General features: G+C 46.7%; 1 protein-coding gene across 6 annotated transcripts in view; it reads right to left on the reverse strand.

Moving 5' to 3' along the window:
• The window catches only part of ITSN1 (intersectin 1), a 1,732,490-nt gene that overhangs the window by 646,778 nt on the left and 1,064,261 nt on the right, over nucleotides 1-21,451 (reverse strand). For all 6 annotated transcript variants that reach the window (XM_085621357.1, XM_085621360.1, XM_085621358.1 and 3 more), the window contains one exon: nucleotides 18,344-18,426. In XM_085621357.1, coding sequence (XP_085477483.1) covers nucleotides 18,344-18,426 — 83 coding nt within the window. The remainder of the gene's footprint in view (nucleotides 1-18,343; nucleotides 18,427-21,451) is intronic.

Here is a 21,451-nt window from a genome sequence, read left to right on the forward strand (position 1 = left end):
GGAGGGAGGGGAATAGGCCACACAGACAGGGGGAGGGAGGGAGGGGAAGAAGCCACACAGACCGGGGAGTGCAGGAGGGGAAGAAGCCACAAAGAGGGGGGTGGGAGGGGAAGAAGCAGCACAGACTGGTGTGGGGAAGAATTAACACAGACAAGGAGTGGGAGGGGAAGAAGCAACACAAACCGGCTTAGGAGGGGAAGAAGCACCACAGACAAGGAGGTGGGAGGGGAAGAAACAACACGGATAGGGGTGGGAGGGGAAGAAGAAACACAGAAAGGGTGGGAGGGGAAGATGCAACACAGAAAGGGTGAGAGGGGAAGATGCTACACAGACAGGGTAGGAGTGGAAGAGGCAGCACAGATTGGGTGATTGGGAAAGGAAGAAGCAACACCGTCTTTTAAAATGATTCAGATAGACATGCCTTAGGAAGAAAAACAAATTGCCTCCTTCAATGACAAAGGGCGAGGATGTAAACACGGGTACATAATTACCATTGGAGTGATGAAGCCTACATGGGCATTTTACAAGCAGTGACCTAGTGTATCACAGCTTGTCCTCTATAGATCGTGCTATTGCATATAAAAAAAGACTTTAAATATTATGAAGGGCTTTTCTGTGGCTTCACCTAATCATGGTCTCATTGCCAAGTCATCAGCAGCCACAGTGGTTTCATAAGTTGAAAGTGGCATATTATATGTCTACCTTACAGAAGATACCACAACAAAAGTACTGCCAATGCTGCACTAGATATGAAAAAATACTTTGAATCATGGACTGAACAAAACAGTTCCACTATAAACCACTTTTTCCGTTTGAATTAATCAACAATTTATTAGGGTTCAATGCTTCATTACCTCATTTTTAAGCACGGTTTTATTTATACAGAGCAAATTAGCAAAAATAGTAGAAAAAACAATACAACATTAATATTTACATTACCTACATCAATAAACACGACACAGCTACTGGCATACAAAAATCAATCATACCATACATCCATACTACTCAATCATACTGTGGGACATTTGAGACAAATATACAATGACAGTTTGACAATTTTTTGAGAAGAGGGGGGCTATCGGCGACTTGTTTGCAGCCTAATGGTGGTAGTTTGAAAACAAATGGGTTGTTAATTGTGCGATTAGCCCACAGCGAAGCGGTCTACGCGTTTCGAATCCCTCAAGTTGTGGGGATTCTCATCAGGACCAGATGCTCACTAAAGGGGAGAACAAACAAACTAAATTAGACCAATTAACCCTTGAACACTAGAATTTCCTCAACGCAAACCTTGTGCTTGAATCTTACCTCGCAGCCAATGCCAGTCAAGGGGAGACTTGCGAATATGAAATAAAGACCCTTTTCAAGAAAGCCCTTTAAAAAAGACAGAAGAAGGGAGAGTAGATTTAGTATAAATGTCGCCTAAAGCGCTAGTGGACGCGGTGGCGGTGTTAGTTTAAAAATGAAAAAGCGTCTCACTTGTCAGCCTGCCGTTGTCGTGTATCTTTCTGCTAGCGTGGGTTGGAGTTACTCCGGACCAAATACCGGCTTTAGAAAGGATGATTCATATTTCGGAAAGGCTTTGATTGTTGTCTGCAAGAAATGAACCACAACGGAATGGAGTGGTTGCGTTATTCAAGCCTACACGGGAAATACGGGAAGGCTCAAATGTGGCTCGTACAAACGTTCTCTTACCTTCCGATGTAGTTTGCAACAGTTTTGCAGGGAACTCGTAATCCGTGCTTGTGACGCCAATGCAGGTGTAGTTCAAGGTGTAACAGGAAGGAATCTCCTTTTACACTTCCTGTCATCGTGCATGGGCGGAATCTGGGATATGTAGTTCCTATCCACAGGGAAGCTGATTGGAGTACAGGAAGACTAATTGAATCAGGCGATGATCGCAATGTCGATGTGGAGGCTCATGGGATTTGTAGTTAGACATCGTGATATGTGCAACTTTATTTACAAAAACAACATCGCACGCTACTTCGCGATCCAATAGATATGCATGTGAAATACAAAATGGAACGTGGGTGTGTTATGATGAGGCTGTAAGGCAGGCCTCATTGAATGACGTTGTTAGGCAGGATATGCAAAAAACAGGAGATGTTCTAACAGGAGCGGATTCATAGGTTGAAAATCTCTGACATTTCATTCAATGAAATGTCAGGGGTTTGATTCCGCCCATGCACGATGACAGGAAGTGTAAAAGGAGATTCCTTCCTGTTACACCTTGAACTACACCTGCATTGGCGTCACAAGCACGGATTACGAGTTCCCTGCAAAACTGTTGCAAACTACATCGGAAGGTAAGAGAACGTTTGTACGAGCCACATTTGAGCCTTCCCGTATTTCCCGTGTAGGCTTGAATAACGCAACCACTCCATTCCGTTGTGGTTCATTTCTTGCAGACAACAATCAAAGCCTTTCCGAAATATGAATCATCCTTTCTAAAGCCGGTATTTGGTCCGGAGTAACTCCAACCCACGCTAGCAGAAAGATACACGACAACGGCAGGCTGACAAGTGAGACGCTTTTTCATTTTTAAACTAACACCGCCACCGCGTCCACTAGCGCTTTAGGCGACATTTATACTAAATCTACTCTCCCTTCTTCTGTCTTTTTTAAAGGGCTTTCTTGAAAAAGGTCTTTATTTCATATTCGCAAGTCTCCCCTTGACTGGCATTGGCTGCGAGGTAAGATTCAAGCACAAGGTTTGCGTTGAGGAAATTCTAGTGTTCAAGGGTTAATTGGTCTAATTTAGTTTGTTTGTTCTCCCCTTTAGTGAGCATCTGGTCCTGATGAGAATCCCCACAACTTGAGGGATTCGAAACGCGTAGACCGCTTCGCTGTGGGCTAATCGCACAATTAACAACCCATTTGTTTTCAAACTACCACCATTAGGCTGCAAACAAGTCGCCGATAGCCCCCCTCTTCTCAAAAAATTGTCAAACTGTCATTGTATATTTGTCTCAAATGTCCCACAGTATGATTGAGTAGTATGGATGTATGGTATGATTGATTTTTGTATGCCAGTAGCTGTGTCGTGTTTATTGATGTAGGTAATGTAAATATTAATGTTGTATTGTTTTTTCTACTATTTTTGCTAATTTGCTCTGTATAAATAAAACCGTGCTTAAAAATGAGGTAATGAAGCATTGAACCCTAATAAATTGTTGATTAATTCAAACGGAAAAAGTGGTTTATAGTGGAACTGTTTTGTTCAGTCCATGATTCAAAGTATTTTTTCATATCTAGTGCAGCATTGGCAGTACTTTTGTTGTGGTAACTATATATTGACTAGGCCTTGCTGCCTTTAAAGTCAAAACCCAAGGTTGTTCCTTACCTTACAGAAGATGTCATATGATTTTTTTTTACTTATCAAAACCCTCTCCATAAGATCAGCTTTTTAAAAAATGTTTTAACATTTATGGCAGTTCCCACTTCAGCCTTCATAACTTGTTTTCCACAAAAAATGTCCTGGCCCAATTAGTGTCCCTTTCCTCCCCAACAACATCCCCTGGCAATGGAAATTGTAATGGTAACCAGAGTGTTTGAATTACCTTGAAGAGGACTGAGAAAATAGACAAAAATATTTATGTATTTTTGTAACAATAAAAGGTGGGAAAAGGTTTGTTTTGCAAAACCAGCATCAACAAAACTTTGCAGTGATAAGACCATTTTCCCCCAAGATTTCAGAAACAAGTAAAGTGGGGCCAATTTTTCATTCCACCAGTTTTTGCAGATTTTTCGGTGGTGGTCAAAATTTCCTAATACTACTCTTAGTTAATAGTGGGGCAAAGAGATGTGGGACCCATCAACCTAGAAAGCTATACATTTCAGAAAACTAGACAAAATTCTAATCAAGGTTTTTTCTGTAGCTCGGTAAAGTCTTTCTCAAGGAAACTCATTAATTAAATAAAACATCTAAAAAACAGTGATAGTAAGAAGGAAAAAAGAGAAAGAGGTGTGAAGTTTCTCATTTGTGTTTCACTTAAGGCCCATCTACAAAAGTAATATATCAACTGCAGAAATATATAGTGTTTGTTGGTTCTCCAAAATACCACGATAGCCAGGGCCATCAACGAAGCAGCAGCTTATAATGATTTTTAATTGGGAATCTACCATGCATCAAGTTGTAGAGAAATTTTGAATTACAAATTGTGTGTTAAGGAAAGGAAGGCATTTTTTTTTTTTTTTTAAATGAACACAAGAATCTAGTTAAGGGTTAGGTGTTGTGTACTACTCTGGATTTTGGATTAATCATAACACCTGGTGATTCTGAAGGTGTTTTATAAAATAATGTGTGTTTGTGCACACTGTCTTACAATTGGAAACCAGTAATATCGAGAAATTCAATAGATATTAACAGATGTACTCCCATTAACTGCTCTCATGTTCTGCCAGATACAAAATTCCATTGCACATGTGTGGTTGGGTCTATTGCATAGGGCAAGAAAGGCAAAAAAAAAAAACAAAAAAACACGACTATGGGAAGAGAAGAAATGATGTTTGGATAAGAGAGACTTCTGTGGCCTGGATTATATGGGATTGTGCTCTGCATGCATCCAAGCAAACGTACCAACCCTAGACAGTTATGGATCCCACTATATACTTTCTTACCCAGAACGCCCTGTAAACATCAAAACTGTGCTTAGAAAACAAATTTCTTCTCATTTCACATTGGCGATGGCAACCGTATTCAGGCCCACGCCTGGCTGGCACCCAGGTAACATTGCAAACCAACATCTGACAATTAAAGACCCAGAGAATTCAGCATGGTGTGGCTTGCTACATGCCCCTGGCATTTGTAATCATTTCTGCTCCAGCCTGCCACCTGTCTTAAGAAAGTACAGAGTAGGACAGAACCACTGGCCCTGCTTCTTGAAGAAGTGGTGCAACTCCTGGCAATGCCGAGATGAGATCGGGTAACAATTCGCAAGAACAGAGGACTCATACGTATTACTGCATGGGGCAGTCTCACCACATTCATCATTTTCTGCTCCAGTAAGCGTGCCCTAGTTCAACACAGCATGTATGTCAAATCTGCTGTGCATCCGTCTTGTCTGTTTCACCGCTCTTTTGGAGTATTTAACATGTGTGTGTGTATACAAGTAAAAGTTACATAGATTATTCACAAGTGGTTACTTCAGTAATACATGTCCAAATTTTGTTAAAGTGGTCTATTTTGCTCTTATTTTGTTAACATTTTGGGCATACCTGAAATGACCTGCCTTACAGCCCAGACTGTTTTTACTACTCATGCCTCCACTCGTTATGTTAAATTCTCTCACACCTCTATTTATTTTGGCTACGGTCACATGGGTGCCTCTACTCCACATCTTTTAGACTATCATTGAAATTAGCTGAGACAAGGACCAGAATGGAATTAGGCTTCTAAGCAGGATCTTGTTCAGTTAGGCCTTGAATCCATATCACTTTTCTAAGTCCGTCCTGTAACGATTGCTGTGCCCCGAGTACATATCGCTCATTCCAAGACATTAATCACTGGGATATTTGCGCAGAGCCTGTCCAGGCAACACAGGGAGATGGTACAAAGGATGAGGGATGTCAGAAGCCATGCAAACCAAAGCCTGTTGTCTTTCAATACAGCGAGTCACACCAGGTGGAAATCCAAAGGGATTCTCTAATAGAGACTACTTGCATTTCTAAGAGCAGTCCTTTCATAGCCACAGAACCTTGCAACCAGGTGTAACAATGGAAAAGGACCCATTTTGCTGGCCAGGGGATCTGCGAGAGTGGGCTGAAATTACTGCTAAGGATCATAAGCTTGGTTTTATACCCATTCAGCTTGAGGCTACAGTCGGCCATCCAGGAACCAATCTTTTCCAGGTAAGGGGCTAATAGCTTATGGTCTATGTTGATGGAGTCAGAAATTGAGAGCACTAGTTGTGTGTCATCGGCGTATGACACGATGGAGAGGCCGAACTCCTGTACTATGTGAGCTAGTGGGCTCAGGTATATATTAAAGAGAGTCGGGCTCAGGGAAGATCCCTGAGGAACCCCCCATGGGGCGGAAAAGGAGTCTGAAAAGATGAATTGGAAAGATCTACCATTCAGGAATGAGGCCATCCATTTGTTGGCTGTACCTCCGATTCCAATACCCTTGAGTCTATTAACCAGTACGGCATGGTCTACCGTGTCAAAGGCCGCGCTTTGATCCAGTAGCACAATGGCGGTGGCTCTTCCCTGCTCTAAAATGCTTTTTAGTTTTTCGGTGACCACAAGTAATGCGGACTCAGTGCTGTGTTTTGGTCGAAATCCCATCTGTGTCTGATGAATACGACCATTGTCTTCTAGAAATTGTGAGATGGTGCAGTTCACTTGTTTCTCAGCGATCTTGCCCAAGATGGGTAAGAGTGAGATTGGACAGTAGTTAGCCAGAGAGGCAGGGTTGAGTTAGGGTTTTTTTCAATAGGGGGTTTACAATGGCATGCTTCCACTCTTTGGGCACAGTACCACTTTCAAGGGATAGGGAGATGAGGTGGGAGAGTTGGGTTAGGACACCTTTCCCCCCTTGGACAAGAATATGGGGTGGCGCCGGGTCTAGGGGGGACCCCGATTTAATATTCTGTAACAGTGACCCAACCTGTTCCTCACTCAGTTTGGGGAAGGTGAGTAGAACGGGGAGTGTGGTTGCTGTTCTGCATTCTTGGGAGGTTCAGGGGAGGAGTTGGGGTCTTCGGTGGCCGCAGAGGTCATGCACATGTTAGGATGGAGTTATAGATATTTTCCACCCTGCTCTTAAAAAATGAGGCTAACTCATTGCATCTTTCTTTTGGAATGTGACATAACGGACAAAGGTCACAAAAGAGGAGGAAAAAGAGGACCACAAAGAGAAAAATCCTCCTACCTCCAACCATGGAAGCATCAGCAGGTCAGCTGAAGTGCAGCCTAATAGGTGGAATTGCATCAACAGTGCTCATTGCACTCCCAACTCCTCACACCTCATATTGCTCATTACTCATGCAGCCCTAACCAGTTCAGGAACACAACCGAATATGTGGAAGATGAGCCCTCCCAACAAAGGTTCTCATTGGAATTTGAGGTGTGAAGATGAAACAATGCAACCTATAGCAAAGGAGCACAATCATGATGCATTCAGTAACTAGTGCCAAGCCGGGGAGAGGGACAGCAGGTCAGTGAAGTACGAGTTACTTACCTTTGGTAACGATGTAACCGGTAGAGACGTTGTATAGCCGCAGATTCCTTAACTTAGAATATCCCCAGGCGTCAGACTGGATCTAGAATTTTTTTTTGCAGCACCTCTGCGTGCTGGGGGCGGCACCACACAACCCCGCCCTGATGTCGTCCACATACGTGACATCAGCGAGGTCATAGAAGTCCCTCCCGGCGCGCTGACGTCAGTTTTCTTTGGAGAAACTTTTCCATGGCACAACGCGGAACCACCAACAAAAAACTGTGAAAGTAAGGGACCAGTGAGCGAGGAATGAAAATCCGTGAATAAAGGAGGATGGTGCAAGACACCATCGTAATTGACAGCATTAGATACTGCCAACATATAAGTGAAAAAGCTGTAAGAAAGAACCCCGCAAGCTAAGCGAAGACCCTTCCCAAGTGCAACAAGGGAAGAATATATCAACAGACAAATAGTCTGTCATTACTATGCAGAACAACAGACAAAAATAGACTGTCATTACCATATAGAACTGTGTCATCTAGCAAGAACGGTATATAATTGACAACAAGAGCACCCATATAAGGTCGACCTGGGACCATGGGAATCAAGTGATTATAAACAACAAAGGTCCCTAGGCACAAATAAGATAGAGAAGGGAATGAATAAGGACCCAATCAGTGCTTATTTTCCTGAGACGTGTCCAGCCGGACAGTGGTCATAAGTTTTTACTGATCTAATAATTTAAAGAACAATTTACAAGGGAGTTCTCAAAGTTGGACACAAGCCTGTGTCCCGTACAGTTAAATAGGGAAGAAAACATTTACAACAAACAAGGTTCAGGCAAAAAATGTTTGCAACAATTTGGCAAAAAATGGAGAATGGATTTAACAAACATTGCATAGAGCACCCTTATGTATATAACATACTGTCATTAGAAACATATAGGGTGTGTACAAATGTCGACGACGTTTCGATCCTCACACGTGATATTGGGATCATCATCAGGACAACATAAATAAGGCCTGTACAATTAAACCTGAATAACGGAGGAGGAGGACGTATTAGGGCGAAGTGGCGCCGGAGTAACAATGATGGGCGAAGGCATCCAATAACGTGGGAATTATCAACCAGCGACGATGCACAGGAATTGGCTATATGCTGCGAATCGTTGAAAGCGATCTTCAGTCGGCGGAGTGCTCGACTGCGGAGCAGCTCAGGAGGCTCAGAGGTATCAGAGGGAACCGCGGCAATGCGCTGCAGGGGGAAAGAGCGAAGCACAGGATAAGGCTCAACGCTGCAATTGTTTATAAGTAATCTTCACTCGGCGGGGTGCTCGACTTAGGAGCCGCTCAGGGGGCTTAGATGTATCAAGGGGAACCGCGGCAATGCGCAAGGAGCTGTGAATTAAGAGGTCCGACAGTGCGGGAGGCAGGATCCGGTAATACCTTTGTTGTTTATAATTTCTAGCAAGAACGGAGCACAGAGAGAACAGTCGTCCACCGCAGGAAGGTATGAAAAGACTGGCACGACCCCTATAGTAATGGGGGTCTGAAACAGAGGTCAACAGATCCCCAAAGAAGACGACTGTAGAGGAGACCAGAACCCTGAGCCAATAGAGAAGGCGGGAGGGAGGGAAGGCAGCAGGAGAAGAAAAGAAAATGAAGATGAATCTCCTGGTGAAGGTTAATCAAAAGGCACCATTTTAGATGCAAGAAAACCCTGAGAGGGAGTTGGCTGTATTATGGCAACTCTCAAAGGGACGCAACAATGTGAGCACTCGTGAGAGAAAAACCAATGGCAACTGAAAGAGGCCACCAGAGAACCCCAATTGGCAAGATTTTCGCAGAACGGGGAGGCTGGGTGGGCATTAAGGAATCTGCGGCTAGACAACGTCTCTACCAGATACATCGTTACCGAAGGTAAGTAACTCGTACATCTGATAGAGACATCTAGCTGCAGATTCCTTAACTTAGAATAGATACCACAGCCATACCCCAAAGGGGAGGTGGGTCTGCGACAGAACAACAGAAAGCGCCAAGCACTTGAGCCCGCAACAGAGTGACGGATAATGGGGAAGGCTGTGGCGGAACAGCCAGACAGCAACCCAAATAGATCGGAAGAGCAAAAGATAACGGATTGAAAGACATTCCAAAATGCCAGAATGGCGCTACACCATACCTGTATAAGCTTGGGAGGTAAAAACGGCACCAGCCATATACCAGAACAAAAGAAAGAGAGGAAGAAGGACCACTCTCAGCTTAATGGCGCAGTATGTGAACACCGACTAAAGGTTGAGAAGAAACATGAAGAGAGGCAACCAGAGCCTACCAGGCTAGCCCACAGAAGGAATGCCGGAGAGGCAACAGGCAAGAATGAGAGGTCAAGAGAAGAAATCAGCAATTAGTTTTGGAATTGCAGGCGGAGACAAGAAACACGCTATGTGCACATCCATTCCCAAAAAGGAGGAATAGGGGCGAACAGTAACAATTTTAAGCATGGTGATGCCAGCCACCACAGAAACATGCACAGGGTGAACAGCCACAGAGACCATAAAGTGGCGTAGCCAAAATAAGCATAAGGCTGCCTGACCAGACATCTGGAAGACCAGGGTGAGAACCAACACACGAAATACAGATATGCAGGGTGTAGACCTGGGACTTCTGACATCAGAAGAGCCGTCCCGCATGCCCAGTCGATATAAGATAGGGCGAACTTAAGAAGGAGGCACATCCGAAGAAAGGTGCAGCAGAGGCACCAAAGAACGAAGGTGTAGAAACGGGGGGAGACTCTCAGAAGTTCCGTCCACACCGTCCGATTGGAGGGAAAGTACGGAGCAGACCTTGCAGCCTCGAAGTGAGGTGAAGGGTTAGGAAGAAGTGTACCCATGGAACTTGTATATATACAGAAATACAAATATATAGTCAAAACGGGTAAATTAGCCACGACTATGTAACATGGTTGTTGAGGAACACGCCTGGTGCAGTTATGGCATACGGAAGCTGCCTTTAAAGCGTGATGAGCACCCCGAAAAACCTCCCAAGGAGGAGAATGAAGCAACTAAGCAAGATGACCCATGACGCATAGAAAATGACGCCAAGGCACAACATTAAGCACCGTACAACGGCAGATCATAGCACCAGAGGACGCATAGAGGCCAAGGGATCTATTAGGCCCAGTTGACATAAACAGAGCTATATAATAGCAAACAAGTATCCCACACGGAGTATGTACACCCCAATAACGGGGAACACCTATTAGGACAAGCCACAGTCAGAGGAACAATCTGTGGAACACTGCCACAGTAGGTTAACTGCCAGTTTAAAACGCGTAATGCATCCAAAGGATGCTAAATGAAAGGGTAAGCACCCCCGACCATGCGAAAAGAAGACCTGAGGCGTACTAACAGCCTAAAACACAACGCATCAAAAGGATGCTAAATGAAAAGGTACCACCCCAGAACTAACGCCTGAGGAACACAGACCTAAGGTGGGAGGGGGGGTTGGGGGGGGAAGCATTAACCGAGGCAAGGCAGTTTGCAAAACAAACCCCTGCACGTCGGGATGCACAAATAAGCAGGCGAATCATGTGGAGCAGGTCGGTGGCGGTGCAAGACCAAACGAGCAGTCGGATGCTGGCCGAACCCAGGTATCCACAAGGGCATCATAACGAGAAACTTCAAAGGGCAGAAAGAGCTCCACATTCCCTGACCCACGGTGAAGGACATCAAGTAAAGGGTGCACAGACAAGGGTGCCGAAGGGGGTTGCATGTTCAAAATCCGAGTGGCCAAGGACACCACTCTGAGAAAAGCCACACCAGCCTCGGTAGCCCTCCGGGGAGGGGATAGTAGCTCATCAGTAGGTGAGCGCTGTAAGCTAACCCTCCCAAGACAGTGAGGGTGCGACCAATGCCCAACTGAGGGGAGCCCCATTGACGAATGGGGGTCCTGACGAGGCTCTTGAGGAGGCGAGGAGCCTGCCGGGTGCTCCTGAGGAGGTGGAGCTCCTGCCGGATGCACATAGTCTAATGGAGGCACAGGCAAGAATACATCCGGCGTCGCCGGGCGTGAGGCCGACACCAAACTCTCTCCGGACGCTTCCGGAGAAGAGTCAACAACCCGGCGTCGATGCGGTGCCAAAACTACTTTAGTAGGCACCAATCGAGCTTCGTCCGGCGCCGACTCGACTCCATCCGGCATCGAGTCGGCCCCGTCCGGCGCTGAATCCCCAATAAGCTCCCTTTCCGAAGAAGGCGGCGCCGGAGCCGGGCATGCAAGCCTCCGGCTCCAACTCCGAAGGAAGAAGCGGAGGCAGAGCGACAAGCCCTCCTTCTGAAGGAGAAGAGGCCGGAGTCAGGGAGGCTAGCCTCCGGCACCACATCGGCGTCGCCTCAGCCTCAACCGGCTCTGACTCCGGAGAAAGAAGCAGAGGCAGAGCCGGGGAGGAGAGTCTACAGTGCCGGAACGGCGCCGACCCCAGCTCCGGACAGGCGGCTGCCTGCCCAGAAGGCCAAGGCGTGCACAAAGCGAGGTTTTGAGCACCAGCAACCACCTGGGACGCCACAGGGAACCCCACGGGACTATGCAGCGTGGCAGGGGTGCAATGGGTCGTAGAGAGGGACCCAGCCAGGCCGCACCCTGACGACGTCATATGGATCGTAGAGGGGGACTCAGCTGGGCCGGGCCCTGATGATACCACATCTCCGACGTCCCTAGAGGGCAAGGGCTCATTTGACGGCAGGGGCGAACCCACCAGCGAGTCCGTCTAGGACCCAAGGGAGGCTTGCAAAGCCGTGGCATAGGCCTTCATTTGGGTCCGAGACGCCCCTGCACCCGACAACAAATGAAAGTGAGATCGAGGACCTCGGCGACATGCACCGCGACTTACCAAGAAGTGGTGAACGACGGCCCCGGGCCCCAGAGGTCGATCGACGGCAGAACTGTGTTGAAGAGGCGGGGGACAAGATGACTCCGACCGGGACAGCCATGCCGAAAGAAGCTTCATCCGGCGCTCTTGCAGGGACTTCGGCTTGAGGTGTTGGCAGGCGTCACAGTCCTTGGAGTCGTGGTGCTCGCCCAGACACCACATACAGATAAGATGCGGGTCCGTCGCGGACATTTGCCGTGGACAGGAAGTACAGGATTTAAAGCCAGAGGGCATTACACACTGTTCCAGACGAGAAGTGTCGAAAAAAGGGCCTGAAAACAGGTCAGAGGAACCGCTCACTCCGGATCCGCGTCGCACGCGGAAAAGAAGGAAACGGATGTCAGCGCGCCGGGAGGGACTTATATGACCTCGTTGACTACGTCAGGGCGGGGTCGTGCGGCTAGATGTCGCTATCAGATGTTCTGAATATTAGCAATGAGCAGTGTGACATTATAACATCAAATAGAGGAGCCAGTGATAGATTCAAACATCTAAGTATCCAGGCTCATGGGGGGCGTGGCCAAGCAACATGGCCGGCCGACCAGCCCTGAGCGCTCAAAACTCCCGGCCGGCCCGGCAAATAATCCTGTACAATCCTGTCCAGCAGCACCCTTTAACGCCACCCAGCTTACCTCCATGAAGCCCCCGGACCAGGGGGTTCGGCTGGGGGGGTCTGGAACAAATAAAAGACGTCCTGCGGTGATCGGCAGCTGAGACTAGGCCTGAACAATGAGGGGTAGCCCACCCTGGGAATGTGGGCCTTGCCCCAAACCCTGCTGATAGTGCTGCCAGACGGAGAGCCCGAGCCCCGTATGCTCCTCGTCTGCTCTGCTTGGCCCTGGTCCAAGCCAGACAGAGGAGAGACCCTGCCGGCACCGCCTGGAGGAGGGAAGAAAAAAAATTGAGCAGAGAAGGAAAAACCTTGGCCGTGGGGCCGACGTTACACGACCCGAGGTAGATCCTGGATTTCTGCCCCCCCCCCCTCCCGCTGGCCCGTGGAGCCACGGATGCCCCCCATCCCCGGACATGACAAGAACTGATTGATTCGCTGAGGCATGCGCTGGCGTGGTGGAGCCGGGGAAGCTGAGAAGTGGTGCGGACCCCTGCTGGCCCTTCTGATGCAGTGCTGCCCCTGAAGAGCATATCTTGGTGGCGCTGCACAGCAGCACCGGTCCCTGATGTGTGCCTGGCGCGAACAATTCCTGCATGTCGGCAGAGTGCCAGTGGAGACCATATTGCGGCCCTGGTGGCTGGATAAGGGACACACCTGGACATCGGCGGGAGAGCCAGCGCAGCCCGTGCCGGGGTCCCGGATGCTCAAGTCTGGCTGCACCTGAGACGGAAGTGAAGAGGTGAGGGCGCTGGGCAAGAGGGGGAAAAGAAGACCGAATTGCCTCTGTCTGACTTTGTAGGGCCATTCCCACCCCTCCCATCAGCCTGGGGAAAAAGCAGCTTGAGGAGATGTCCGTGGGGACCGGCAGTAAACGCTCCCCTGAACCGGTTCCACCCTGCAGACCCCGGGGATGTGATGGACAGGGCCCTGCGGCCACATAGAATAACTAGAAAGACCTAGTCGGATGCGTTGCGCGCCAACAGCCTCCCTCCCGACCACAACGATTGGTGGTGCTGTGGGATCCGCTTCAAAGGGGAGGCTGCCTAGAGGGGATTGCAGACTCAAGTTGCACGGTGCATCCAGCTGCAACCCTGCGATTAAGTACTACAGCATCCAAGAGATGGATAAGGACAAGTTAGCTTGCTCCACCGGCTCCAACACAATACACCACCCCACGATTCCCCCGCAGCGCATCACAAGACAAACAGGTGCTGGCGTGAAGAGCAACGATAACAGAAGCGGCAACCCGTCTCGCCCAGTGATCCTTGTTGCCATCCAGGGCTTCAGGAGCGCACTAAAGAAGGAAATTGAGGTGGTATCTATAGATGTTAACCTACTAAGAGCTGACCTGCGTAAAGTGGCCAACAAAGTGTCCACAGGTGAAGTGGACATACCAAGTCTAAAAGGAGAGGTGGCCTCACTCAAGCATCAGCTGGCCTAGATGTCCACGGCCCAAGGGCCCTTGAGCATCGGGCTGAGGATGCAGAAGGCCGTGCTAGACATAGCAATATTAGAGTGCTGTTGATCTAAGGGCAGGACTGGAGCTTTGGATACGCACCAAGCTATGCCCAGAGGACCTCTCCGACATGTTCGCAGTGGAGAGAGCGCACAGAGACTTGGTCGGAGATGGGTTCCCGTCTGAGTTCTACCGTGCATACTCTGACACTGTGACTCGGGCACTGTTGCAGGTTTATGAGGTCTTCGATCAAGGACTCCTCCTCACCCCCCCCCCTCATGAGACAAGGCAAAATCTGTATGGTGCTGAAACCGGGCGGGGACAGCTGCGAACCTTCCTTCTATCGCCCAATTATCATAACGAATCCGGACGTGAAAATATTGTGCAAACTCCATGCCTCTTGCTTTGGACCACATACGCCGCACCTTATGCATGAAGACAAATGTGGCTTCATTCCTGAACGCCATACTGGCACGAACCTGCGTCGATTAACCCACACTATGCAGGAAGTGAAATACCGGGACGAAGAAATTGCACTCTTGTCAATAGACCTGGCAAAGGCCTTTTATACAATTGACTAGAGCTACCTGCTTGAAGTCCTTAAAGCAATAGGGTTTGGGCCCCATTTCCCCCACTGGGTTATAATGCTGTATACAGAGCGACGAGTATGGGTGGGAAAGGATCGCTTGGAGGAGTGGGTTTTGGGGCAAGGCACGCTCCAAGGATGCCCGCTCTGGCCCCTCCTATTCGCCCTGGCCATCAAGCTCCTGGCAGTGTAGATGCGAGTGGAGATGAGGCAGTGGAGTTTTCGGGTGGGAGACATGACTTATGTGAGCGCCCTTTACGTGGATGATGCCCTTTTTAATGTAGCGTCCCCCGCGGTGGCCTTACCCAGGCACCTGCAACATTTGGAGCGGTCTCTGGACTGAGACTTAACCAACATGAATCCCTGATTTTCCCCCTGCCCTTAGTAGGTCTGGACTGAGACTTAACCAACATGAATCCCTGATTTTCCCCCTGCCCTTAGTAGGTCCCCCAGATCTGAAAATTAAATGGAACCGTCACATTTCCGGTACCTTGGCATCCGGATAGCACTAGCAATGCCCAGTTAATAGCTCTGAATGTGGACAGTCAGACGCCCTGAGGACCTGTGACCTTCTGGAATACACTGCCACTTTTATTAATGGGCAGACTTGCATTATCTAAAATGGGGATGCTGCCTCGCTGCCTCCAAGCGCTCCACAATTCACTTTGCCCGATCCCTGCTCGGATCTTCAAACAACTGAACGCTGTTCTGGTATCCTTACTATGGACAGGAAGACCCAGTAGGGTAGCGTTGACTAATCTGACATGCAGAAATGATGAAGGGGGGTCTTGAGGCCCCACGCTTTGACCTAAACTACTTTGCCGCGCAGTTTTAGCATGCGTCCCACTGGTTGGACGAAAGAGACAACTGGGAAAAACAACTCCTTATTGGCCGAGTGCACTCAAATAACTCCCGGTAGTGCTGATGGGGGGGGGGGGTAAGGGGGTCAGTGAGGACCTGCCATACGTAGTATGCTAAAACCGCGAATATATGGCAACAATACGTGGAAAAGGTACGGAGACATGCACCGTTTCACACAGAGCTCCGCCTATGGCTATTAGCCCCTTAAGAGACATGAGTGCACACATGTCCTTTCAGGCATAGAAGGATGGAGGGGGGGACGTAATGGCAGACCTCTACCCAAGCGAAACGTTTATAACCTATGAACAAGCCTGTGACAACTTCGCCCTAGGTCAAGGTTATTACCCATACTATATGGGGATTTTGGAGACTGCCGGAATCACCTGGCCCGAGTAACCCAGCATTCCATAACCGACACACACTTTGGACTTGTTGCTTACATGTGGATCCAGGCGCAGGTTGAGATGACTCCCATACAAAGCCATGAGGCTAGATTGGGCAAGAGCAGCATGGGAGGGGGATCTAAATGAACAAATGGATGACAAGACTTGGACAGTCCTATCCAAGCTTACACACAGTTTCTTGTAACGTGAGGTTCAAGATGATCCATTATAATTTTTTACACCGCATCTACCTTACACCGATAGAGCTAAAGCGTATCTCGCAAAGCCACGCAGACGTGTGCCCCAGATGTGAAACTGAGGTGGCAGATTTCCTGCACTTGGCAAGGGCATGTCCTGAGTTGCGACAGTTTTGGCTTTGAGTTGTGGCAAGGGTAGGCGCAAGCACAGGTCTCCCCTTACGTGAAGAGCCAATACAATGCCTGTTGGGCTTTATGCGAAAACCCAAGAAGCGGAAAATGGCGTACAGACGGCTGCAGCGGATGATAGTCCTGGCTATGTGCAGAGTGGCCATAACCTGGGTGAGACAAAGAAGCCCAGACGTAACAGTATGGCTTAGCGACGTGAGGGAGTGGGCCTTAGCACAAGAAATCCATATGAAATTACATCGTAAATATGATAAGCTCCAGTCAGACCTAACTGAATGGCAGGAAATCTGTAATTCTGCCCTCAATCCTGATAATTCAGAGAATGCCCAGCACGACACTGAGCTGTACGAAAGTGGAACGAAACAAGCTGAGAACGGACTGGGAGAGTAGTGGGTGAGTGAGGAACTGCTGTACGCCCCCCCCCCCCAATCTGCCTACAGGTCATGACAGTAATGTTTTTTACCATGCTTCATTGTCACTTGAAATACTATATTTGGCAGCATGTTGGAATTAGGACACCAGGTGCAGTGCAGATGATGTTTACATATCAACGACTGCTGCATGGTTTGTTAAAAATCCCAAAATAAACCTTTAAAAAAATATATAATTATCGAGGCTCATGCAGACACAGGCCCCATGTCATAAGTCAGAACGTGTTCTGGAAAGGGAGGAGAAAGGAGAACGGCTACAGACTCACGATAGAGTACACAGCATCTCTGAAGTGTTTTCTTGGAATGTTCTAGTACAAAGCATCAAATCCCTTGAGTAAAGAACTGCAGGTCCTATAAAATAAGAACCGGCTCCATGTCACAGTTGTAGTGGAAGGAAATCACATGCATTCCAGATAGTTGAGTGGCAAGCAACTTGGATTCACAGCCCTACTGCTGGTCTTATTTAGAGTACAGAGAGACCGCTTCTTTGAAGAGGAGGAGCAGCTGTAACTTTAGAAATCGGGTTAGTGCTATCTTCTTACACTTATAATGCATGAGAGAAGGGGCAGAGTCAGATTCCTGTATCATGGGATGCATACAAACTACTCAACTGCACTATTCTTGCCCATTTTCTTGGAGGGAAATGTCATACAGTACAACGTGGTTCCCTAATCTCTTACCACCTTTGCAATACGAGAGCCGCAGGTTCACTAGCTAAAGAAGTTGTGATTGAATCCTCGATGCCACACACACTGAACATAGGTGTCCATCACTCGGACCACAACCCTGCAGCCCTTGTCACCACAAACTGTGCAATGCGAAATTAGGTATGATAGTTAAAAAAAAAAAATATATAAATAAACGTTCGATTTGAAAATCCCATAACATAGCAGGCATTTAGGGGTTCAAGGCTGCGGCACGTGAAAAAGTAACTGAAGATGGTGGCATGGTTACTCCTCTATTGCTAGTGGCTCAAACTCTTGTTGTGATGCTAAACAAGTTTCAAGGGGCCCCTGGGACATCATGACCCAACTCTTTGGGGAAAAAACACAACCTTATTTTATGGAGTTTCAGTTACTGCTATGGCGTAGGTTTGTCTCCTGCTCCCAACTTCTAGTTAGCATAACACAGTGGCAGAACGGGAAAAAGCTTGGCAAAGCTGTTTAGTACAGCACTTTGTGCAGCCTGTACTGAGAATGTACCAGGATGGGTATCACATATGCAACAATGCTCTTAAAGAGGTGTGCTCCCATGGCAAGTTCCCATTTTATCTTACTGGTGTGGAGTGGAACCAACTTCTCCCATGTTCACCAATTTAGTATTATGGAATGCATTAATAAATCATTTTTGAGCTGTTATTTTGTCTGCTACTATGTGCACCATACACCACAAACCACACTAACATTGAGTGGTTAATTTGTACAGCAGCAAGGGCTCAAAGAAGAGACAGCAGAAACCAACATGATTATGCAAGCAATTAATGTGGAGCAGGGGCACCGTGAGAAATATACATGTGAACTAAAGCACTGCAACTGAAATGCTTACCTTCACCTGAAACTGCTGTTTTTAAGGCTGGCGATGCAACTCTTTTTATGCTTGCAGGACTTTCTGACGATGTGGAATCAATGCTTTATCAAAAGGGGAAAGTTTGAAAGCATTTATTTTTGCAGAACACAGTGTTCAAAAACAGACAACTAAATGAGAGCATTGCCAAACCAACTTTTAATACATTATTACCGTTTAGTTCAAACGTAAACAACAACCCTGCATTCAAAAACATTTTTGCTGACCTACATAGAAGCTAGGTGAACAAAAAAGTAATTCAAATGCTTGCACACTTTGAGATTGAGTAATCAGGAACTACGGAGATTTACATCCACCTATAGAACGTATTACTGTGAGCAATCCAGTAGTACAGTTGGGGGCAAATAAAGGGTGTCGACGAAAGTAGATGGATGGGAAAATACAGCTTTGTGGGCATCCACAAATGATTTGCAGGCTGCTTCCCAATGTGGGAAAGGAAGGGAAATTCCTATATTTATAGAGTGTGCAAAAAAAACAACAATAAAAAGGTGTTTTCCAATTTCTCCCTCAAGGGAAAAAGGAAGAAATCTGAAAAATCTACTATGACAGATTGTTTGCAGGAGTAAATATGGTGGTGGAGTATGCAAGGAAATCTAGGATGTTTAAGAATTGACAAAATCCGCAGAAGTAGGTCTGGAAATCAACAAGCATTGGTGGAAATGTACAATACATATATTTTCAACTTTTTACTGAAGCTTTTCAGCTTGATTAAAGAGAAACCAGCTCCTGCAGTCCTTTACATTATGTTTGTTTTAGGTTTGGTTAAGTCTTGAGTTGTTCCCAGCACATTCTATGCCCAGCTCTGTGTTACCCTCATAGCAAGCCAACTATAACAGCATCCTACTGTGGATTACAGCTACATGTCTGAAAACTATAAAATCTAATTTATTCAACTGTCATTACGAACAAGAAAAGAATATTTTCAATATTTTAATGCATTACACAAAGTTCACTTTTCCAGTGGGCCCTTTTCAGTGTATTCAGCTTCTGTTAAGTTTTAATGCATCTTTTCTTGTTGTTTGTCTCACTGAAGGAAACTAGTAACTCCATTTTCTTGAGGGTGGTCACTTTTTGGCAAATAAACTGTAAAAAGAGTTATCGGGGGTCACCTAGAACTTTTCACATTTTGTACCACATAACTTGAAACATATGATTTTACTCTACAGGTTATCAAGCCTCAATATTCTCGTCTTTCCGTTTTTTCTCTCCAATTTTTCCAAATAATGCAGTTACCAAAATTAAAGCATTTTGGCACTTCCATAGGCTCTCACTTTGATCAATTTGTTTAAGCTTGAAACATCTCTGTGGAAGTTAGACTCAATTTCAAACTGCACCACATGACCCGATTCACATAGGTTTTTGCGAGTTTCAAGTTAAACGTACATGCATAAGAAAAAACTTTGCTGTCAGAATTTTCTGACTTGCAGAAAAAGGATTTCCACTGGCATTTCAGATATACGAATGCTGATAATCTGCAAGTGCAATTGATTGCATATAGACATAGATGCTGGGGCATGTGCAGGACAGATGAATTCCCAGTTTGGCGCTAAAAAGTAATCAAACATTTGAGAAACACTTGTCTGTGCATGTATATTTCACTTGCATGGGGAATAAACCTTTGTCAAACAGGAAAGCTTGTAAGCAGTCACAAAAATGTTTGTAAGCTGTTCCCTGCCCTAGCAACTGAAGGTGTAAGATGTATTTCACCTAAACTCTGCTACTGCAATCCCAAACACATTTTTAAATGAAAAACAGGCCTCAAAGATGAAAAACAAATCACCTTGAGTGGGGAAAATAGCCATTTAGCCTGTGTTGCTGAAGATGTAAAGGGTTAGGACAAGAAACAACCCTCGCTTGGGAACCAGTGAGTTCACCTCCAACAGTAAGCAGATGACAGATGCCATCCTGTGTCCTTGGACCAGTCCCCACTGACTTATGAGAAGGAGCAGGTCTGTCGAGCGTGGGATTGTGCTTAGCGCTGTTTTTTTTATTTTATTTTTTTAAACAAATTTTATTTGTCAAGTGCCACATATACTGCAGGGCCCTGTACCCCAGGGACATCTGCAAAATCGAAACATATATCATTGACTTTGACATTTTGAAGAGTTAGCGCTGGGTTTTTGGTTTGCTGAAAACAAAAGGAGGCAGCAACACAACTAAGAGCAAAGTCCTGTCAGGTGTCTCTACAGCACACTGTTGTGGCATCTGGTTTCAGCCTACAGTGGAGAAGGTGACTGAGACCTCCGATTGCCTAATCGGGGTTGCAGCACATACATTTAGTTTATCTCATACCAAGGGGAAGCTTCGAGCAGGTCACCGGGACTAGAGTCGAGACCAACCATGTATTGATGCCATGGAACATAACCTTCCCAGGAGATGCAAACGAGTCTCCAGTCGACAACTTACAAAAAAATTAAAATAAGTAGGTCAACTAGCACAATTAAGTGATTTCCTCCTGTTGACACTTGTGATGATCCAGCTGAGGCCTGTTACAGCTGTAGTGATGATAGAGGACAGTGAGATCAACAGAGAGCACAGCCCATGTACCTCCACACACCTAAGTGCATAGAAGCCAATCATTCCTTATGTTCCCATGAAAGTGGTATGGAACAGGATGAACGTGAACAGTTCCTACTCATGGCTCTGGTATCTAAGATAGGACTATACCACACAATAAGATAAAAGGTGAATGTGCAAACTGGTGCACTGCTGCCCAGGGACACCCGAAGCACAGCCCAACTCCTTCCACTACTTGGGCACAGACAGTAAGTCAATGCAGCTCACCCAACCCACTACATTACATGAAAAGGAGGAAGCACTAACATGCAGCACGCACTACTAAAGTCTGGAAGAGAACCACAGACTGGCACTGACTGGTATTTGCTGTTTCGGTTATTGCACCTTTATACTGAAATGTGGTAGGATGGTACAGAACAAGTTACTTACCTTCAGTAACGTTATATCTGTAAGAAACAGTTATAGATTCCTTACCTTAGAATTACCCCTAGGCGTCGGACTGGATCCGGAAATTTTTTTCATCAGCAGTTCCTCTGAGCGTCCGAAGGTGGC

Source organism: Triturus cristatus, chromosome 8 (assembly GCF_964204655.1).
Source record: "Triturus cristatus chromosome 8, aTriCri1.1, whole genome shotgun sequence".
NCBI classification, from domain to species: Eukaryota; Metazoa; Chordata; class Amphibia; order Caudata; family Salamandridae; genus Triturus; species Triturus cristatus.